This window comes from Impatiens glandulifera, chromosome 1, assembly GCF_907164915.1.
Source record: "Impatiens glandulifera chromosome 1, dImpGla2.1, whole genome shotgun sequence".
Classification (NCBI taxonomy): Eukaryota; Viridiplantae; Streptophyta; class Magnoliopsida; order Ericales; family Balsaminaceae; genus Impatiens; species Impatiens glandulifera.
This window is the reverse complement of record NC_061862.1, coordinates 38,050,418-38,070,101: the sequence shown is the minus strand read 5'-3', so window position 1 is coordinate 38,070,101 and position 19,684 is coordinate 38,050,418. Positions and strand designations below refer to the sequence as shown.

At 34.8% G+C, this 19,684-nt stretch overlaps 1 protein-coding gene across 5 annotated transcripts; it reads right to left on the bottom strand.

Moving 5' to 3' along the window:
* Window positions 1-14,330: 14,330 nt before the first annotated feature.
* On the bottom strand, window positions 14,331-19,199 carry LOC124922225 (cleavage and polyadenylation specificity factor subunit 6). Of its 5 annotated transcripts, none has more exons than XR_007097781.1 (3): window positions 19,018-19,199; window positions 15,985-18,085; window positions 14,331-14,697 (listed from the first exon to the last, which is right to left on the bottom strand). XR_007097781.1 is itself a non-coding variant. In XM_047462960.1 (2 exons), exon 2 carries the CDS (start codon window positions 18,041-18,043, stop codon window positions 16,064-16,066), a length of 1,980 nt encoding a protein of 659 aa, XP_047318916.1. In that variant the 5' UTR covers window positions 18,044-18,085; window positions 18,474-18,497; the 3' UTR covers window positions 15,664-16,063. The 5 variants fall into 5 exon arrangements, 1 of the variants encoding a protein (XP_047318916.1); XR_007097779.1 differs by having other exon boundaries at window positions 14,331-14,652; XR_007097778.1 differs by lacking the exon at window positions 14,331-14,697 and adding an exon at window positions 14,999-15,416.
* Window positions 19,200-19,684: the final 485 nt, after the last annotated feature.

The following is a 19,684-nucleotide window of genomic DNA, read 5'->3' as shown; positions in this document are numbered from 1 at the left end:
GGAGAAAGGGTATTCGGCTATAATGAAGGACCGAGAAATGCAACTGAAGGATAAACTTGGGAGACTCATTGCCCAGGTAGAAATGAAGAAAAACCGTATGTACAAACTTGAGCTTAAAATAGTTCAAGATAAATGTATGCAACTTGATCTAGAGGATGAGGCCATGAAGTGGCATTATCGGTTCGGTCATCTTCACTTCGGAGGGTTGAACGAGCTGGTGAAAAAGGAGATGGTGCTTGGAATGCCTAACATTATATTCGAAAAGAGGTTCTGTGAAGAATGTGTGATCGGGAAACAAGCGAGGTCTTCTTTCCCAAGCAGTTCTGAATACAGAGCAAAGGAGCAACTCGGACTGATTCACACAGATTTATGTGGGCCAATAACTCCAGAATCATTTAGTGGTAAAAGATACTTCTTTTCTTTAATTGATGATTTTTCGAGAAAGACGTGGGTTTATTTTCTGATGGAGAAGTCAGAAGTGTTTGAAAACTTCAAGAAATTTAAAGTGATGGTGGAGAAAGAAACAAACAAAGTTATCAAAGCAGTCCGATCTGACAGAGGAGGTGAGTTCACTTCTAACGAGTTCAACAAATACTGCGAAGAACATGGAATCAAGCGTTTCTTGACTGCTCCATACTCTCCGCAGCAAAACGGTATAGCAAAACGAAAGAATCGAACTATACTCGATATGGTTCGATCTATGTTGAAAGGAAAGAATATGCCGAAACAGTTTTGGGCAGAGGCAGTGCAGTGCGCAGTTTATGTGCAAAATAGATGTCCACATGCCAAGCTAGGAGAGAAGACACCTCAAGAGATTTGGAGTGGTATGAAGCCGAGTGTCTTTCATCTTAAGGTATTCGGTAGTGTGGCCTATGGGCAAGTACCAAGTCAGCACAGGACAAAGTTAGAAGATCGAAGCAAGAAGTACATATTTATCGGGTATGATGAAAAATCTAAGGCATATAAATTGTTTGATCCTATTAATAAGAAATTGGTGGTGAGTCGAGATGTTCACGTGGAGGAATCAATGACATGGAACTGGAGTAACCTGATTGAGGAAGAAACTAGTTCAGAGACTGTTATGCCTCCGATATCAACAACCACCGAGCTTTCAGAAGATGAATCTGAGCCTCTACAACCCAGAATGAGAAGTCTACGGGAGATATATGACACTACAAATGAAGTCCACATTGTATGTCTTCTCGCCGACTCAGAAGATTTGAATTTTGAGAAAGCTGTACAAGACGAGAAATGGAGATCGGCTATGGATGAAGAAATTGGGGCAATTGAACGCAATAAAACTTGGGAGCTAACCGACCTTCCTGAAGGAACTCGACCCATTGGAGTAAAATGGGTGTACAAAAAAAAGATGAATGTCGAAGGAGAGGTTGAGCGTTATAAGGCTCGACTTGTGGTGAAGGGCTATAGACAAAAGGAGGGAATCGATTATGATGAAGTTTTTGCTCCTATCACGAGAATGGAGTCAATCCGACTTCTGATCTCGTTAGCTGCTCAAAACCAATGGCCAATTCTACAGATGGATGTGAAATCAGCATTTCTAAATGGAGTGTTGAAGGAGGAGGTGTACGTCGAGCAACCACTTGGGTATATGAAGAGAGGTGATGAGAAGAAGGTGCTGAGATTGAGAAAAGCCCTCTATGGGCTGAAGCAGGCTCCTCGTGCTTGGAATGAGAGAATTGACGAGTATTTCAAGAAAAATGGGTACCAGCAATGTCCGTACGAGCATGCCTTGTACACAAAGAAATCAGAAAATGATATGATGGTAGTCGCTCTCTATGTCGACGACCTCATATTCACCGGAAGCAACACAAAACTGATTGAGGAGTTCAAGGAGGTAATGAAGAAGGAGTTCGAGATGACAGACTTAGGTTTGATGAAATATTTTCTTGGCCTAGAAGTGAAGCAGTCAGAGGAATGTATTTTTATATCCCAAGAGAGGTATGCGCTTGAAATTTTAAAGAAGTTTAAAATGGAGGACTGCAACCCAGTTTCAACTCCAATGGAACCAGGCACTAAACTCTCAAAGTTTGATGGAGGAGAACGGGCTGATGCTGGGAGATATCGAAGCTTAATCGGAAGTCTAAGGTATCTTACAAGCACGAGACCCGACCTAATGTTGAGTGTTGGGATAACAATCAGATTCATGGAGGATCCAAGCTATACACATTGGAAGGCCTTGAAGAGAATTCTGAGATATGTTCGAGGAACTCTTTCACTTGGTATTTTCTATTCAAAATCAGATAACTACCGATTAGTGGGTTACTCTGATAGTGATTGGTGTGGTGATGTTGATGACCGGAAAAGTACTTCGGGTTATGTATTCCTACTCGGAAATTCAGCTTTTACTTGGTTGTCAAAGAAACAGCCTATTGTAACTTTGTCGACCTGCGAGGCAGAGTATGTGGCGGCCTCTTGGAGTGTGTGTCATGTAGTATGGCTTTCAAATTTACTAAAGCATTTGGGAGTGATCCGAGACGAAGGGACTGTGATTCGAGTTGATAACAAGTCGGCGATCGAGTTGGCAAAGAATCCAGTTAATCACGGAAGGAGCAAGCACATTGACGTCCGATTTCATTTCATTCGAGAACAAGTCAAAGAAGGAAAGGTTGAGTTGGAGCATGTTGAAAGTCGAGCTCAAGCCGCTGACATATTCACCAAGCCATTACCGACCACACTGCTGGAGAGTTGTAAAAGGCTGATTGGAATGAGAGATGGGAAGAATATTTAAGTTTAAGGGGGAAATTTGTTGAATAAACTTTAATTAATAAGGTATTTAGTTTTTTGATGTTTAATAATCCTAGAGTAATAACTAGGGGTGAGTGGGATAACCAAGAGATTTGGGTGGGAGCTATTTAATCTGCAGAATAATTTTGTTTTGTAATTTGAAGAGTCAAGCATATGAAGAGTCTATGCTTTCCTATAAAGAGTTGTAAAAATCTATTTGAGATAATAAAAAAGATATATTTTGGCATCTTGTTATCAACAATATTCACTCTAACAGTTAGAGTTCTATCTACTTTCTTTGATTCTTCACTCATTATCTTAATATAATTTTTTTGTCCTTTTATGTTCAATATTTATACATAATTCTACTACAAGGTATACCTCATAGTAATATTGAATCTGAATTGGGTTTGCTCTACCCTTTCAGTTAGATTCATTGACGCAAACTTGGCGGCAATATTTCCCATATTGGTTTTCCAAGATACCCTCCCAACAAACTCGGGTATTATAGTGGACTTCATCTACAAAACAAGGAACAACATGGGAGTAAGCAAATCGAGAAAATTATAATTACCTAAACTATTGGCAAACTATTTCAAATAAGGTCTAAGTTTCCCAGTTTCATATTACACATCATACTGCAACCAAAATAATGTTAAAACTAATTGTCTTATTAGTTTTTAATAATCCAAAATCACTAATAGAATTAATCATTGAGAAATGCTTGCAAATTGACAGTTCTAAATACATTAAACATATGATATGCCATTTCTTAATATAACAACTCAAGCAATATCAAAGAATACACGAAAATGCCATTTCTTCACAAGAACATAACAAACAAGAAATTATTAAACGAGAAATGAATGAATAAACGAGAAATGCATGCATGCAGAATAAGAACACTGATATAATACTCGTCATATACCCTAAAAGCATTTACACACATAAACGAAACCAGAACTAAACCCTAAACCTATATCCATCAATATAAACGGTACAATATATATCAAAACCTAAACTTAAACATAAACCTAAACTTAAATCTAAACCTAAACCTTAAGCCATAAACTCACCTGAATATATCGAAGAGATGGTGGAAAGTCGATGATGTCGAAGAGACGGTGGAAAGTCGATGATGTTGGACAAAGAACGATGATGTTGAACGAGGTTGATCGATGATGTTAAACGAAGTCGGAATGGAAAGTCTGCAGTTGTAAAGTAGGCAGTTTTGGAAGTCGGGGTGGGAGGGAGAATCGGGGGGTTTTGTTTTAAATTAAGGCCAAAAAGTTATATATACGACGAAGGACGAGAATCGACATTCACGCGTTTCATCTAAAACGCGAGAATTGATTGACGCTTTTAAGATGAAAAGCGTGAATGAGAATTCTCGTTAATTGAAAAACGGGAATTGTCATTCACGCTTTTCATCTAAAACGCGTTAATCAACTCACGCATTTTAAATGAAATCGCGTGAATGACGATTCTTGTCAATGAGCGTAAAATTTGACACCCGAGAGGTATTTCTGACATTTCGCAGGGCAAAAGAGCTCTTTTTACCGACATTAGCCGGCGCGGTCCATTTTTTGAATATTTTTGAACTTTCTAATATGCAGCTATAGTAAACTCTATAATGATATATATGTATTCAGAAATAGCAAGATTAGAGAGAAAAATGTTGGTGAATCGAAAATTTCTAAATATTGTAGAATAATTTTAATATATATATATATAGTTATTGTTAGGTATGAATGGAAACAATTCTCAATCTAACATGGTTTCTCGTTTAATTTCCAAAACTAACTTAACTTTGTTCATTCATTCCCAAACTAACCTATTTTATAATTTAAACTCATTTTTTTTTACTTTTTTAATTTATTTATATTTAAACTTATTATTAAATATATATATATATATAACTAAATTGTTATTTTTATAAATTTGATTATTGATATATTGATATATATATTTAAATTAATATTTTAAATTATTATTTTTATAAATTTGATTATTTATATTTTATTATATATTTACTTTTAATTATTATTTTATATAATTTTTTATTTTTATTTTAAAAAGATTAATCCAATATTATATAAACGAGAATTGTTTAAATATGATGACAAAAACATTATAAAAAAAACACGATTGTTCAAAGTGTCATCAAATAAAGTGGAAAATAACTAGATTAAGCATTTGAGAAACAATAATAAAAACATAAGTAAAAAATGTTTATCAACGAACAAACCTAACATAAAATATATTGTTAACGGTTTCAGATATGCTTAAGAAAATTAATATTGAACGTTCTCAATAGCACATGATTAGGAGAAATATGATAATTTTCTTCTTAATGGAATTTTGAGAAAGAAGAAAAATTAACAAAATCAAAGTTAGCGTTTTCGAATTGAGATGGATAACTCACGAAAGACCATTATTGAGTAAATTTGTCAATAATTTAGAGAAGAATGATTGTAATTATTTTTTATAAATTATTATATATAATTTTAATTAAAATATTTTAAATATATTAGTATTTATCAATTATTTATGTGGAGGGTAAAGTGAATATTTATTATATTATATTATATAAATAATAATTGAAATGTAAATATATATATATTAAAATTATAAAATTTATAAAAATAATAATTTAAAATATATATATATATCGAAATATAAATAATATAGTAAATATATACGTCAAAATATAAATAATCTAATTTATAAAATATAATAATTTAAATATTTTAATAAAAAAATGACAATTTAAATAAATATATTTAATGTTGAGTTATGGAGCCTACACTTATAATAAATTCTACATTGTTAATTAGAGTTTATTGAGTTTTCTTTTTTTGGTTTTGGGCTTGGGCCTGACCAAAGTTATTTAGGTTTATTACCTGAATGTTTACCCTATAAATATGTGATTATTTAAGGGTTTACATGTGTAGACAGAATTTTAGAGAGATAAAGTGCGAGGCAAAAACTTTGTATTCCTTCTTCTTCATAGTAAATCTGGTGGTGACTGAAGTGGATGTAGCTCAATTTGAGTGAACCACTATAAATCTGTGTGTTCTTGTGTTCTTCTTTCTTGTGTTTTTACATATTATTTTCAAGCAGGTCGGATTTGGGAGATACAAATCCTAACAACTGTTATCAGAGCAGCTATGCTAGATTTGAGCATTGGAAACAATGGCAAGTGAGAACAGTATAGGACATGGGATTGGAAGATTTGATGGGACATATTATGCCTTCTGGAGAATGCAAATTGAAGATTATCTCTATGGAAAGAAGCTTCATGTTCCTTTGAGTGAGAAACCAGAGAAGATGGATGAAGCTGAATGGAAACTCCTTGATAGACATGTTTTGGGAGTTGTCCGATTGACGCTAGCCAAGACGGTTGCTCGCAATGTAGCAAAGGAGAAGACCACCATGGGTCTGATGAAAGCTCTTTATGATATGTATGAGAAACCATCTGCTAACAACAAGGTACACTTAATGAAAAGACTCTTTTACTTAAGAATGGTTGATGGTACTTCTGTCACTACTCATTTGAATGAATTCAATACAATTATGAATCAATTGCTATCTGTTGAGATTGATTTTGGGGATGAAGTTAGTATCCTGATTTTGTTAGCATCTCTACCAAATAGTTGGGAACCTATGAGGGCAACAATTAGTAATTCAGTTGGAAATGCTAAACTGAAATTTGTTGAAGTTAGAGATCGTATTCTTGTTGAAGAGGTTCGTAAAATTGATTCTGGTGAAACATTCAAAGGTTCTGCTCTAAATGTGGAAAACAGGGGAAGAGGTAATGATAGAAATTTCAACCGAGGTAAGAGCAGATCTATGTCAAGGAGCAGGAGGAGTCAGTCCAAGTCTGGGAGGACATTTGAGTGCTGGAATTGTGGTAAACATGGTCATCTGAAGAGGAACCGCAAAGTACTGAAGAAAAACGGTGATGATAAAAATGATGCAGCCAACGTTGTTACAGAATCTGTCACTGATGCGTTACTTCTGTTTGTTGATAGCCCGATAGATTCATGAGTTTTGGACTCAGGAGCGTCTTTCCACACCACTGCTCACAAAGAATTAATGGAGAATTATGTGGTTGGAAACTGTGGGAAAGTATATCTTGCAGATGGTGAGCCACTGAATATTGTTGGCATGTGGGACATCAAATTGAAGATGGTAAATGGTTCTGTTTGGAAGATTAATAAGATGAGACACATTCCAAGTTTAATGCGCAATTTGATCTCTGTTACACAACTTGACGAAGAAGGTCACAATTTCAGTTGTGGAAATGGTGCATGGAAGGTGACTAAAGGAGCAATTGTTGTTGCTCGAGGTCACAAAACTGGAACGTTATACACGACTTCAACTTGCAGAGAAACATTTGCTGCTGTAGTTGATGACTCGAAGAACAATGAATTGTGGCATTGCAGGTTGGGCCATATGAGCGAAAAAGGGATGAAAATTCTTTTGAAGAATGGACAGATTCTAGAACTAAAGTCGGTTGAACATCAGTTATGTGAAAATTGCATTCTTGGAAAACAGAAAAGGGTGAGTTTCTTAAAGATTGGGAAGGATCTCAAGAAAGAAAAACTAGAGTTGGTACACACTAATGTGTGGGGACCTGCACATGTTTCTTCTATTGGCGGATCATACTACTATGTGACTTTTATAGATGATTCAACAAGAAAGGTATGGGTTTATTTTATGAAGCACAAGTCTGAAGTATTTGTTATTTTCAAGAAGTGGAAGGCTTTGGTTGAAAATGAAACAAATCAGAAAGTTAAGTGCTTGAGATCCGACAACGGAGGTGAATATATCAATTCAGATTTCAAAGAGTTTTGTGCTGTGAATGGGATCAGTATGGTGAAGACTGTTCCCCGAACGCCTCAAGAGAATGGAGTAGCTGAACGAATGAATCGAACATTGAACGAGCGTGCTAGAAGAATGAGATTGCATGCAGGGCTGCCTAAAACCTTCTGGGCAGAAGCTATTAATACTGCTGCCTATTTGATAAACAGGGGACCCTCTGTTCCTCTTGAATTCAGAATTCCTGAAGAAGCCTAGAGCAATAAAAAGGTAAATCTTTCTTATTTGAAAGTGTTTGGTTGTTTATCATATGTTCATATTAATAAATGTGATAGGAGCAAGCTTGATCCAAAGTCTAATAAATGTTTTTTCATTGGTTATGGTGATATCGTGTTTGGTTATCGTTTCTGAGATAATCAAAATCGGAAGATCATTCGTAGCAGAAATGTTATCTTCAATGAACATGTTCTCTACAAATATTGTGTTGGGAAGACATCAGATGGTGATTCCAAGTTGGAAGAGACTGGTACAGTCGATTTGAGAGAATTTTCAGCTGAATATATACCGGTTGTCGAAAAAGAACAATGTGTTGTTGAAGATGAAATCGTTGAGAACGTGGCCCCAGAGGTAAATCAGCAAACACCGGTTATACAGTTGAGAAGATCATCAAGGAATCGAAAACCAGTTGAGAGGTGGTCTCCATCTCTGAACTATATCTTGTTGACAGATAGAGGTGAAACTGAATGTTATGAGGAAGCAATACAATCTGATGAATCAATTAAGTGGGAGTCTGCTATGAAAGATGAGATGAATTCTTTGATGTTGAATCAGACTTAGGAGCTCACTGAGCTACCAAAGGGAAAGAAAGCACTTCACAACAAATGGATCTTCAGGATTAAAGAAGAACATGATAAACCATGAGGTACAAGGCAAGGTTGGTTGTGAAAGGATTTTAACAGAAAGAATGTACTGACTACAATGAAATTTTCTCTCCAGTAGTTAAATTGATGACAATCAGAACTATTTTGAGTTTGGTTGTGAAAGAAGACCTTCATCTTCAACAAATAGATGTCAAAACTGCTTTTCTTCATGGTGATTTAGATGAAGAGATTTATATGCGACAACCAGAAGGATTTGAAATCAAAGAAAAAGATGAGCTTGTGTGTAAGCTTCAGAAAAGTCTGTATGGTTTGAAACAGGCTCCAAGGCAATGGTATAAGAAGTTTGATAACTTCATGAAAGGTAACAATTTTTTGAGGTGTGAAGCTGATCATTGTTGCTATATCAAGAGGTTTGATAAATCGTACATTATTCTTCTTCTCTACGTTGATGATATGTTGATTGCTGGAGCAAGCTTGTATGAGATTAACAAGCTCAAGAAAGAGTTGTCTGAAAATTTGCAATGAAGGATTTGGGTGCTTCTAAACAAATCATTGGGATGAGAATTTTCAGAAATGAAGAAGTTCTCAAGCTTTCACAAGAAGAATATGTGAAGAAAGTTCTTAGTAGGTTCAGCTTGTATGATGCAAAACCAGTTACTACCCCCTTAGCTAGTCACTTCAGACTATCTAAAGATCAGTCGCCTTCAACAGAGGAGGAGAAAAATTACATGGTCACTGTTCCGTATGCCCCTGCCATTGGTTGTATTATGTATGCGATGGTTTGCACAAGACCAAACATAGCACATGCAGTGGGAGTTGTTAGCAGATTCATGAGCAACCCGGGTAGACAACATTGGGAAGTAGTAAAGTGGATACTACGATACTTAAGAGGAAGTACGGGTCTCACTTTGTGTTTTCGAAAGTCTAATATGGGTTTGGAAGGATATGTTGATGCTGACAATGGTGGTGATGGTGATAGTAGGAAGAGAACAACATGGTACATTTATACTCTGGGAGGTACTGCAATCAGTTGGGTTTCAAAATTACAGAAGATTGTTGCTCTTTCTAGTTGTGAGGCAGAGTATGTTGCTGTGATAGAGGCTGCTAAGGAGATGATGTGGTTACAACCCTTTTTGCGAGAATTGGGTCAAGACTACGAGGGAAGTGTGTTGCGATGCGACAGTCAGAGTGCCATTCATTTGGCAAAGAATCCTGTTTATCATGGCAGGACGAAGCATATACAGGTTCGTTATCATTTCATCCGGTCAGCTTTAGAAGATGGAGTATTAGCTTTTGAGAAGATTCCCGGGAGTGAGAATCCAGCTGATATGTTGACGAAAGCTGTGACAAATGAGAAACTGAAGTTGTGTGCAACTTCAGTTGGTCTTCTTCGTTAAGACACCGAATGGAAAGTCACTACCGATCGAGAAATGATGAAGTTAGTCTCCAAGTGGGAGATTGTTGAGTTATGGAGCCTACACTTATAATAAATTCTACATTGTTAATTAGAGTTTATTGGGTTTTCTTTTTTTGGTTTTGGGCTTGGGCCTGACCAAAGTTATTTAGGTTTATTACCTGAATGTTTACCCTATAAATATGTGATTATTTAAGGGTTTACATGTGTAGACAGAATTCTAAAGAGATAAAGTGTGAGGCAAAAACTTTGTATTCCTTTTTCTTCATAGTAAATCTGGTGGTGGCTGAAGTGGATGTAGCTCAATTTGAGTGAACCACTATAAATCTGTGTGTTCTTCTTTCTTGTGTTCTTCTTTCTTGTGTTCTTCTTTCTTGTGTTTTTACAGATTGTTTTCAATCAGGTCGGATTTGGGAGATACAAATCATAACATTTAATAATAAGTTTAAATATAATAAAAATAAATAAATTAAATTAAAATATGAAAACTGAGTTTAAATAGTTAAGTAGGTTAGTTTGGGAATGAATAAACAAAGTAGGTTAGCTTGAGAAGTTGAACGTCAAACAAGGTTAGATTGGGAATTGATTCTATGAATGGGGCATGGATTTCAAGAACAATTATGAACTATTATCTGTCCTCGAACTCGATAGGTATTTCAGAATTATTCCTGGTCCTCACCCATTTTAAAAATATTTGTGAGTATCAGATTTTTGAATACTCATTGTCATTCCTAGCCACAATGACATGTTTTTGGTGGTTGATTGGCCATGCTTGTTTGGGATTATAAGTTTTTATGTTTTGAAACAAAATGTGTTGTTCTATTTTGGTATTGATAATAACATAGGTTTCTGCATAGGTGAAATCAAACCAAACTGAATTGCCCGAAATCTAATTCAGTCATAACTGTATGTAAACATAATAAAATCTAATCAAAATCGTTATTAATAAATAAATGTCAATAGAATACAAGTACAAATGTTTGTTTATAAGCTAAACATTGAAATAGAAAATTCCTAAATCTAACTACTAATTACTATTTGCTAACATAATCATTATCCTTCACAATAATCTAATTCTCAATGTCATATCTTCATGTGATTGACCATTGGAAATCCTAACCTCCATTTCATATTATTAACTGTAACAACAATTTAATTTACAACAAATTGTATAAATATAATAGTTAGATAATAATAAACCAGCTTTGGGATTATGTTTAGAAGGCGATGGAAGAAATGAGAACAATGGCGGCAGCAGCCATGCAGGACATCTCAATGGCGGTGGCTGTGGCTGTTGCGGTGGCGGTACTACTGTCTGTAACAGTAGGGGTGGCAGAAAAGGCGCCATCAGGAACGGGTCCTCCGACTGGAGCAGCATCGTCGGCGCCGTCGAGGTTTCCAACGCTGTCATCATCTGGGGAAGCTGCCGGAACAGAGCCTGGTAGGGTGGCGGTGACTGCGTAAGCCATGACAATGAAAATGAGAGCAAATAACACAATTTGACGTGCCATCTTTATTAAGTATTGAAAATAATTGCAGGAATTCTTTATGTTGGGAAGTAGAGAAGCAGTGGAAGATGAAGGAAGAACATTGAAGACCAACTTATTTATGATAGGGGAAGTAGAAATTATGGCCCTACGTGAAATTAAAATAGCTTTTTTTAAGGGAAACCATCACATTTTCTATTCAGTGAATTAATTCTATTGTTAGAGCAGAGGAGAACAAATGTTTGCTAAACTTATCATTCATGTTGATCTATTTTTGAGCCTTACTAACTTAATCGATTTTATTTTAAAATTGTATAGCAATTTTATTTGATCCATTTATTCACGAAAGAGGTGACTATACGTTGAAATTTTCGCTCAAAAATAAAATTAGAAAAAAAATAAAACAAAACACTCACCCAAAAGAGATGAATAAAAATGGTATAAAATTACCTTATAAGAAAAATTGTTGATATTATAAGTATATCGAAAATACGTACCGCAATGTATCAAAAAAATATTGATTTTTAATGTATACCAAAAAAATGTAAGGTATGATACAGATACCGAAATTATTAATACGGTAAAGATATAAGATTTTTTAAATGTTGATATATCGAGATATATCTACCGAAATAATATTTATAAATTAAAATATAATATATATATATATATATATATATATAATAATTATAAGGAAATAAATAGATTTGATATTAATATAATTATAAAAATATAATTTTTAAAAATCATATCAAAATATAATTATTCTGAAATATTATTCAATATATGCAATTTCAACCTTAACGATGAGATTACGATGAGATTGAAAAAAAAAAATCCAACTAAACCTTCCATCTTTTCCATTTATTAAAAAAAAAAAATCCAACTAAACCATCCATCTTTTCCAAATGGTGGATGTTTTCACTTAGGGAAAGATAGTGAATCATTTTAGGAACAGTTTGAGTCATAAAATTGTGGAAACATTAGTTTGCATAGGGGTGGATATACCTTAATACTTTATTCATACCTTATACTTTACCTAAAATTTCGGTATACAAAAAAATACATACATTTATCTTACCTTGATTTCGGTTTACCTTAATTTCAATATACCTTAATTTCGGTATACAAATAATTCATATATTTACTTTATCTTGATTTCAGTATACCTTAATTTTAGTACGATATCGATATTATACTTTTGATACTTAAAAAACATATTAACTTAAAAAAAATCAATCTCATCGTTAAGGTAGAGAGGCATATATAAAATAATATTTCAGACTAATAATATTTTGATATTATTTAAAAAATTATATTTCTATAATTAAATTAATATTAAATTTATTTCCTTATAAGTATTATATATATTTATATATATTAACTAATAAATACTATTTCGGTATTTCGCTATATCTTGATATACCAAAATTTTAAAAATTTCATACATTTACCGTACCAATAATTTCGGTATCGGTATTATACCTTACCTTTTTTTGGTATACCTTAAAAATTAATATTTTCGATATATTACGGTACGGTATTTTTGATATACCTTTAATATTAGTATTTTTTCACCCTTAAGTGTGCACAAATGATTAACTAAAATAAGAAGAATTCAACTTATGAAAATATCTTAAATAAATATGATGTACTTGAATTGTTTAAGAAAATTAAAAAAATGAAAATAATGAATTTTTTTATTAACTAAATCTAAATTAAGTAATTAACTAATATTTATTATTATTATTATTATTATTATTATTATTATTATTATTATTATTATTATTATCTAACCTATTTACATTATCAATTTATAAAACAAATTTGCAGATACAAATACTATTGAAAATCATTCTGAATCTCGTTTTCACTTTAGTCATAAGTCATACTTGAAGACTATATTCTTGTTAACTATAATTTTTTGAACTAACTTTAATTTTTAATATTTATTAGTTTTTACAAATGTTGAATTTTAAAAATAATATTTATTTTATGATAAATATTTTTAGTTTTTTAGTTTTGTATAAAGTTTGTTTATTTAGTAACTATATTAAATTAATTTTTTTTGTTTAAGTTAATATGTTTTTTAATTATTAAAGGTATAATAGCGATAATATACCGAAATTAAGGTATATCAAAATCAAGATAAAGTAAATGTATAAATTTTTGTTATACCGAAATTTTCAGTAGATATAAAATATGAATAAAAAATTATGATATACCGTACCGACCCACTCCTAATCAAATCAAACAATATTATACCTCAAAATCCGATCAAAAAGTTAGGAGACCCGACAATTCTCTATCCGTGATCTTTTTAAGCATAATTAACGTTCCTACGAATTTCGTAAACAAACTTTCCGGTTCCAACCATTTTAAAGTTTTTTAAAAATATACTTTTGTGAGTTATTTGAGACTATTTTGAGAATTAAGATATATCAAATATAGCATTAAAATTTGTTAAAAAATAATTTCATTTGTTTACCCAAGAGGTTAATCGGTACGGAAAATGAGAGCAGTGTTGGTGTATTTAACTCTTACACATTAAAAAGTTAATTAATAGATGAATAATAGTATTTGTGTTAATGTAGTTGCTAGGGCACCTTGACCTCAATGTGTGACACTATGAAACATTTATTTTCAAATTGTGTGGTAATAAACACACAAAAGGGCAAACAAAACTTCAAAAGAAAAATCTAAGATCAAAATGATATAAAAATACATGAGAAAAAACGCGACATAGAAAAAGTTCGCATGAGAAAAAGCACGCCTTCTTTCTAATAGAGAAGACGGTGATCTAAGCCAGACAAAGAAAGCACCAACAAGTGGTGAATCACATATAAAACATACTACTACAACACAAACAACAATTTGTTCTTTACTAGATTACATAAAATGGTAATGTACAAAAGAAGCAATTCTAAGGAATAACCCAACTGATGACATCGCATTCAAAAGGTTGATAGTAAGAAACAACATGATTTAGATCAAGAAATATATTAAAATTGGCAAGTAACAAGATGCAAAACAATACATCCCAAGAGAACCTAATAAAACATGAAAGCTTGAAAATGATACATGAATGGGCAATACCTTTTTTGCTATATCAGGGTGACTAATACAAGGTATTGACAAACTTTTGTACCCATCAAAGCAAGAACTAAAGTACATGAATTGAAATTACATATGTATATAAATATATTTGAGACAACAACATCAACAGCCAACTTCATCATCAAACAGCAGAGCAAAAGGCAGAAGCAACTGTACATCCACCAATTATCATTTCACTCCTTATCTGGAAGAAGGATCATCAACTCTTGAACTATAAATACATAAAAACCTAAACAAAAATACAATGAAATCTTACACGTAAACAAGGTACAAAAAAATGAGACTATAAATACAAGAACCCTAAACCAAAAATACAATGAAATCTTACCCGTAATCAATGTACATAAGAAAATGAAACTATAAATACAAGAACCCTAAACAAAAATACAGTGAAACTTAATGGGCAAAACATCTATGGAAGCAATAAAAGACGAGTACAAGCCCACAATTTAAGGGTCTACCCAAGAAAAGAAATAGAGACAATGATCCATTTAATTCCTATGACCATGCCATGATCATTACACAAATCGGAAATAATGAAGTCATTCTTTGACCAAAAGGTTACATACAAGATATACATGATGGTGAGACAAAATTGACCGGTAAATGGGAGTTCAATTACATGTACATCCCCTTACAATTAGAACAAGGGTGATACAACATAAAACTAGTCCTAACTTTTCTAAGTTAATACTGCAAAACATTGACAAGAATTGGCCACATGACTGCACAACATATTTACATACACGCTTACAGACAAAAATGTCCAGCGGTAGAGGGGCCAATTACATCAGGATAAAACAATGTACAATGTGAGCCTAGAAAATAGATTAATTGAAGGAAAGCAGCAAACTAAGCATCTTCCTTCCAATAAACAGCATAGGTTGATTCAATCACAAATATATATAACTGCCAACTCGCTCCCTGCGTAGGATAATATAAATCATCCTGATGTCAAAAATGGAGAATTCATTAAAAGCCTGCCTACAATTCAAGTCCAGTCTACTTATAAACCTTAAGAAGGAGAGTTGAATATAGGTAACAGAGACACGTTTAGGCAATCCAAGAACTAATATGATAGTGTAAATCAATTTCCTACTTAAAACATCTTGAACTGGCCAAGATTCACCAGCCAAACACATAAATGATAAGCAACCATATATGCATATCCAAACTAGCCAGAAATCATATTTCTAGCAGAATATAAAACAAAAAACCATGAAAGAAATAATCATAATACAACAGTATGCAACAACAACAGTTTCAGTATGCCTCTCCGAAACTCTCTTAAAAGAGGATACTATCAAAAGCATAAGAAAAGTCAACTAGATATAACTATAAGCTGGATGATGAGATTCCAGTCACCCTTCACCGTTGTGGAACGATACTAAATATAGGATGTGTTCTAGTGCACATGCTAACTGTTTAAATCATATATATAATAAGTCCAGTAGGCAGGAAATGAAGCAAAAGAGGGAAATCCATTTTTCCTCCAAATAACGTTATCATGACTTACTTTTTGCGAAAGAAACCTCAGCAAGAGCTCATCATTCACTGGTCCACAAAGTAATACAAACAGTTCACACTTGATTCCATCACTCCGATGGACGGCGCTTTCGTCTTCCATATTCTGAATCCCTCGAGTCCCTTGAACGCCTATAATCATCTTCCGTCGTTGCTTTGGATCTGCTACGTGATCTGGATGAAGACTGCCCTCTATCCCAATCTTCGTCATTGCCCAAGTCACGTTCTCTCTGACGATTCTCACGATAACCATCCTTCTCCTCCTTGTATTTCATATCTCGGTCAGATCTATCCCTTTCATGATGATCCCTTTCGCTACGATGCCTTTTCTCAGAGTTTCCTGGCCAATCGCGACTGGAATTCCTTTCCTTTTCTCTGGGAGCAGCACTTATTCTGCCTCCTTTATCCTGGATTTCCTCTACATGCCCACCATACTCAGAAGCACCATCTTCACCACCATAACTTGATTCTCTAGTTTTTTGCCCATGTTCTTCTCCTACTCCACCTCCTACTCCCCATCCACCACCCATTCCTGTATCATTCCACATCCCTGCATGTTGTCCATCCATTCCCATATGCCCCATCATTCCTAGTCCATTAGCTGCCATTCCTCGGGCAAAGAAAGCAGGATTGACATGTGGAGCAACACCTGCAAGTCCCATGTGATGATTAACACCTGGAAATGGAGGAAGCATGCCTGGGAAAGGAGGACCTGAAAAACCCCCATAACCTGCTCCTCTTCCCAAATAAGTAGGATCAAATCCACCTCCCATAATACCCTGATGATGCATCAAACCACCTGGAGGGCCATTAAAAGTAGGACCAGCAAGATTTTGCACAAATGCTCCAGCACCAGATAGATTATTATTCCCCATCATATTCTTATTTCCCATGGGCCCCCTTCCTCTAATGGGTCCACCACCGGGGCCTCTGTTAAGTATTCCTGGCCCTCCACGTCCCCATCCACCTCCTCTTCCTAAGTTCCTCCCAGCTTCACTGATAGGTTGGTTCACCACACCGCCTCTCCCCATTCCCACTCCCATTCCATCATTCATCGGGGGCCTCCTTCCCTGTGTCTGAGCTGATGGCTGTGCTTGGTTTGTGTTTGCATAAGAACTAGCCATCTGTTTGATAGTTTGTGGAGAAGCAAAAGCCACAACACAGGCTCGTCCGTTGAATACATGGCCATTCATTCCTTCTTTGCATGCAGTTGCAGCATAAGCATCATAGAATTCGACTTGACAGTAACCTTTTGATTTGCCACTAGCTCTTTCATCGAAAATTTTTATCTCCTTGATACTTCCATACTGAGATAATACAGTTTCAAGTTCTGAATCAGTGGTCCACCATTGTAGTTCTCCTACAAAAAGCATTGCCCCACCATTCTCTGCAGGAGGATAGGTCTGGTCATTGTTAATTGGGCGGATCACATTAGGATTAGCATTCATACCCACAGCATTTGGTGGCATCTGATGAGCAACAATATGACCCCCTACACTAGGATTTAGCACAGCAGGCTCACTGGGACCTTTTCCTGATAAACTTGAAGAATCACCCCCTACTCTAGGAGGCAAAGGTGTTGAACTTTGAAACTGCACATTTCCAATTTGACTACTATGAGACACCTCCTGATTTCTTCCTGGTTGAGGAATTTCAGTAGTTCCCATTTGGCCTCTTTCAGCTGTCAATCCTCCCTTATGAGCCGAAGAATCAATATTAGGATTTGGATACTTCAATTCATTTGTTAGTGGAATGTTAGACTGTTGTGATCCCCCAGATTCCGCTCTGGGCTCAGGAATGACGCTCTTCTGCCCATAGAATCCTCCATTACCAACAGCACCAGATGGCACTCCAGCCTGAGAATGTTGTACCTGAAGGAAGCCATCTCCGACATTAACATCATTATAGAGGTCATCATATTCGTCATCTTCTCCTATCATTTCATCATCTGCGAGAGCAGAAATTGCTCCTCCACCCTGATACTGCATCTTTGAGGCCCCTGTGTATTCCTCATCTCCAAAATCCAACTGATCTTCATTCACTGGATCCATTCAGCCCACCCTACGGCTAAAATATTCTTGGGAATTATCCTCCTGTAGAGAAGACCAAATGAAATGCACTTTTTTATCAACTAGGCATTGCATTAAATTAAAGAGATCCATATGAGGCTAAATGAGGAAGCTTTAGTGCTAGAAGTAAATGGAAGAAAGCTTGTGAGGCAGAATTTTTATCCAAACATTAATTTGGTCGTGTATTAGAGAAGGATAATGCATTGGTACCGAAATCAAGATATTGGTATTGGGCTTATCAATTGATTCATAAGCTTTCAAGCCCAACCAATATTTATACACATCAATCAGTAAAAATCTAGGCAAAAGACTCACATATATAGTAATACAATAACTCTGCAAGTGCATGTCTCTCGGGGAAAATGATTTCTTTTTCAAAAGCATAATTTGAAAGTTTCCTTAAGCGACTGACCTCTCTTATTCCTTGGAGTACTTACTATCCACTAATCTAGACACAGCTCAAATCTTTTAAAGTATTAACCTTTGGATCATTTAATGCTGCCTGTAAAAAAAACTAGAGCAAAAAGGAAATTCACAACAAGAAGAAACGTAAAAGCATAGAAAGACAGCTCAATTTATTGGCCAACACAGGTTTCTCTATAAGAACCCATGAAAGAATAAAAGAAAGCACAAGTCACATAGCTACATTTAAACCTCGTGTCAAACTTTTGATTTCAGAAAATTTTAATCCTCGACTGAACTGGATTCAAATTCAATGCGTCAATCATATGATCCATTTCAGAGATCCATTGAGTGAAATCAATTTCAAGCTCAATCTACGATATTTCTAAACAAGATATTCTTTAAAATCAAACAAAACATGATTTTATTAATGTTCTATATGAAACCCAACTACAAATCAACTCAGTGATGCTTAATTCATTCGTTGAAAATTGTCTTACGTGATTTCTTGAATAAAAATTAGAGGGGGTTACGAAAAAGAAAGAAAGTTTCACCTCGATCGGAATGAAAATCGAAGAACCGGCACCCGTTTCAGTTGAAACCCAGAAACATCCGTCTTCCTTGAGTTAGAGTTGGGAGCACGGCCGCCTGGAGCTTCGATTTGGAATGACGATTTGAAGTTTCGATTTAGATCGATGCCTCTTTCTCGTTTTCCTCTCTCGTCCCCTCTCCTCAAAAATGGACTCGGATCCTCTCCTACACATTCTACATCAATCTCCTCCTACTCTCCGTGTAAATTAGCCACGTCATCCAATTCAATTTCAGCCGTTGATTGATATATATAACTTAAATAGATCAATTTTTAACTCTTATTTAATGGAATGCATCCGAGCCCACATCTGGGTTAAAACTCAAATGACATCCTCAAGTCTTAATTTCAAACAAATGAAGTTATTTGTTGTAAAAGAGGTAGCTTTGTCTAATCGATTATGAGACTGTCAAATTGGGATCTTGTCGGGGTTTCTTTCAGATGGGAGATATGATTGTGACTAGAGATGTGCAGGCGCTTTCTCCAGCGGCTGGTTTAATTTCTCTGCATTTTGGTCAAAGGTGCTTTCTTTAAAGGCTAACTAGCACTAGCTATCTGTTATGCCTTTGCAAGTGCTTGAAATCTGTCGAGAAATTAAGGACAGGGTTTGATCTTTACATTTAGTATGAAGT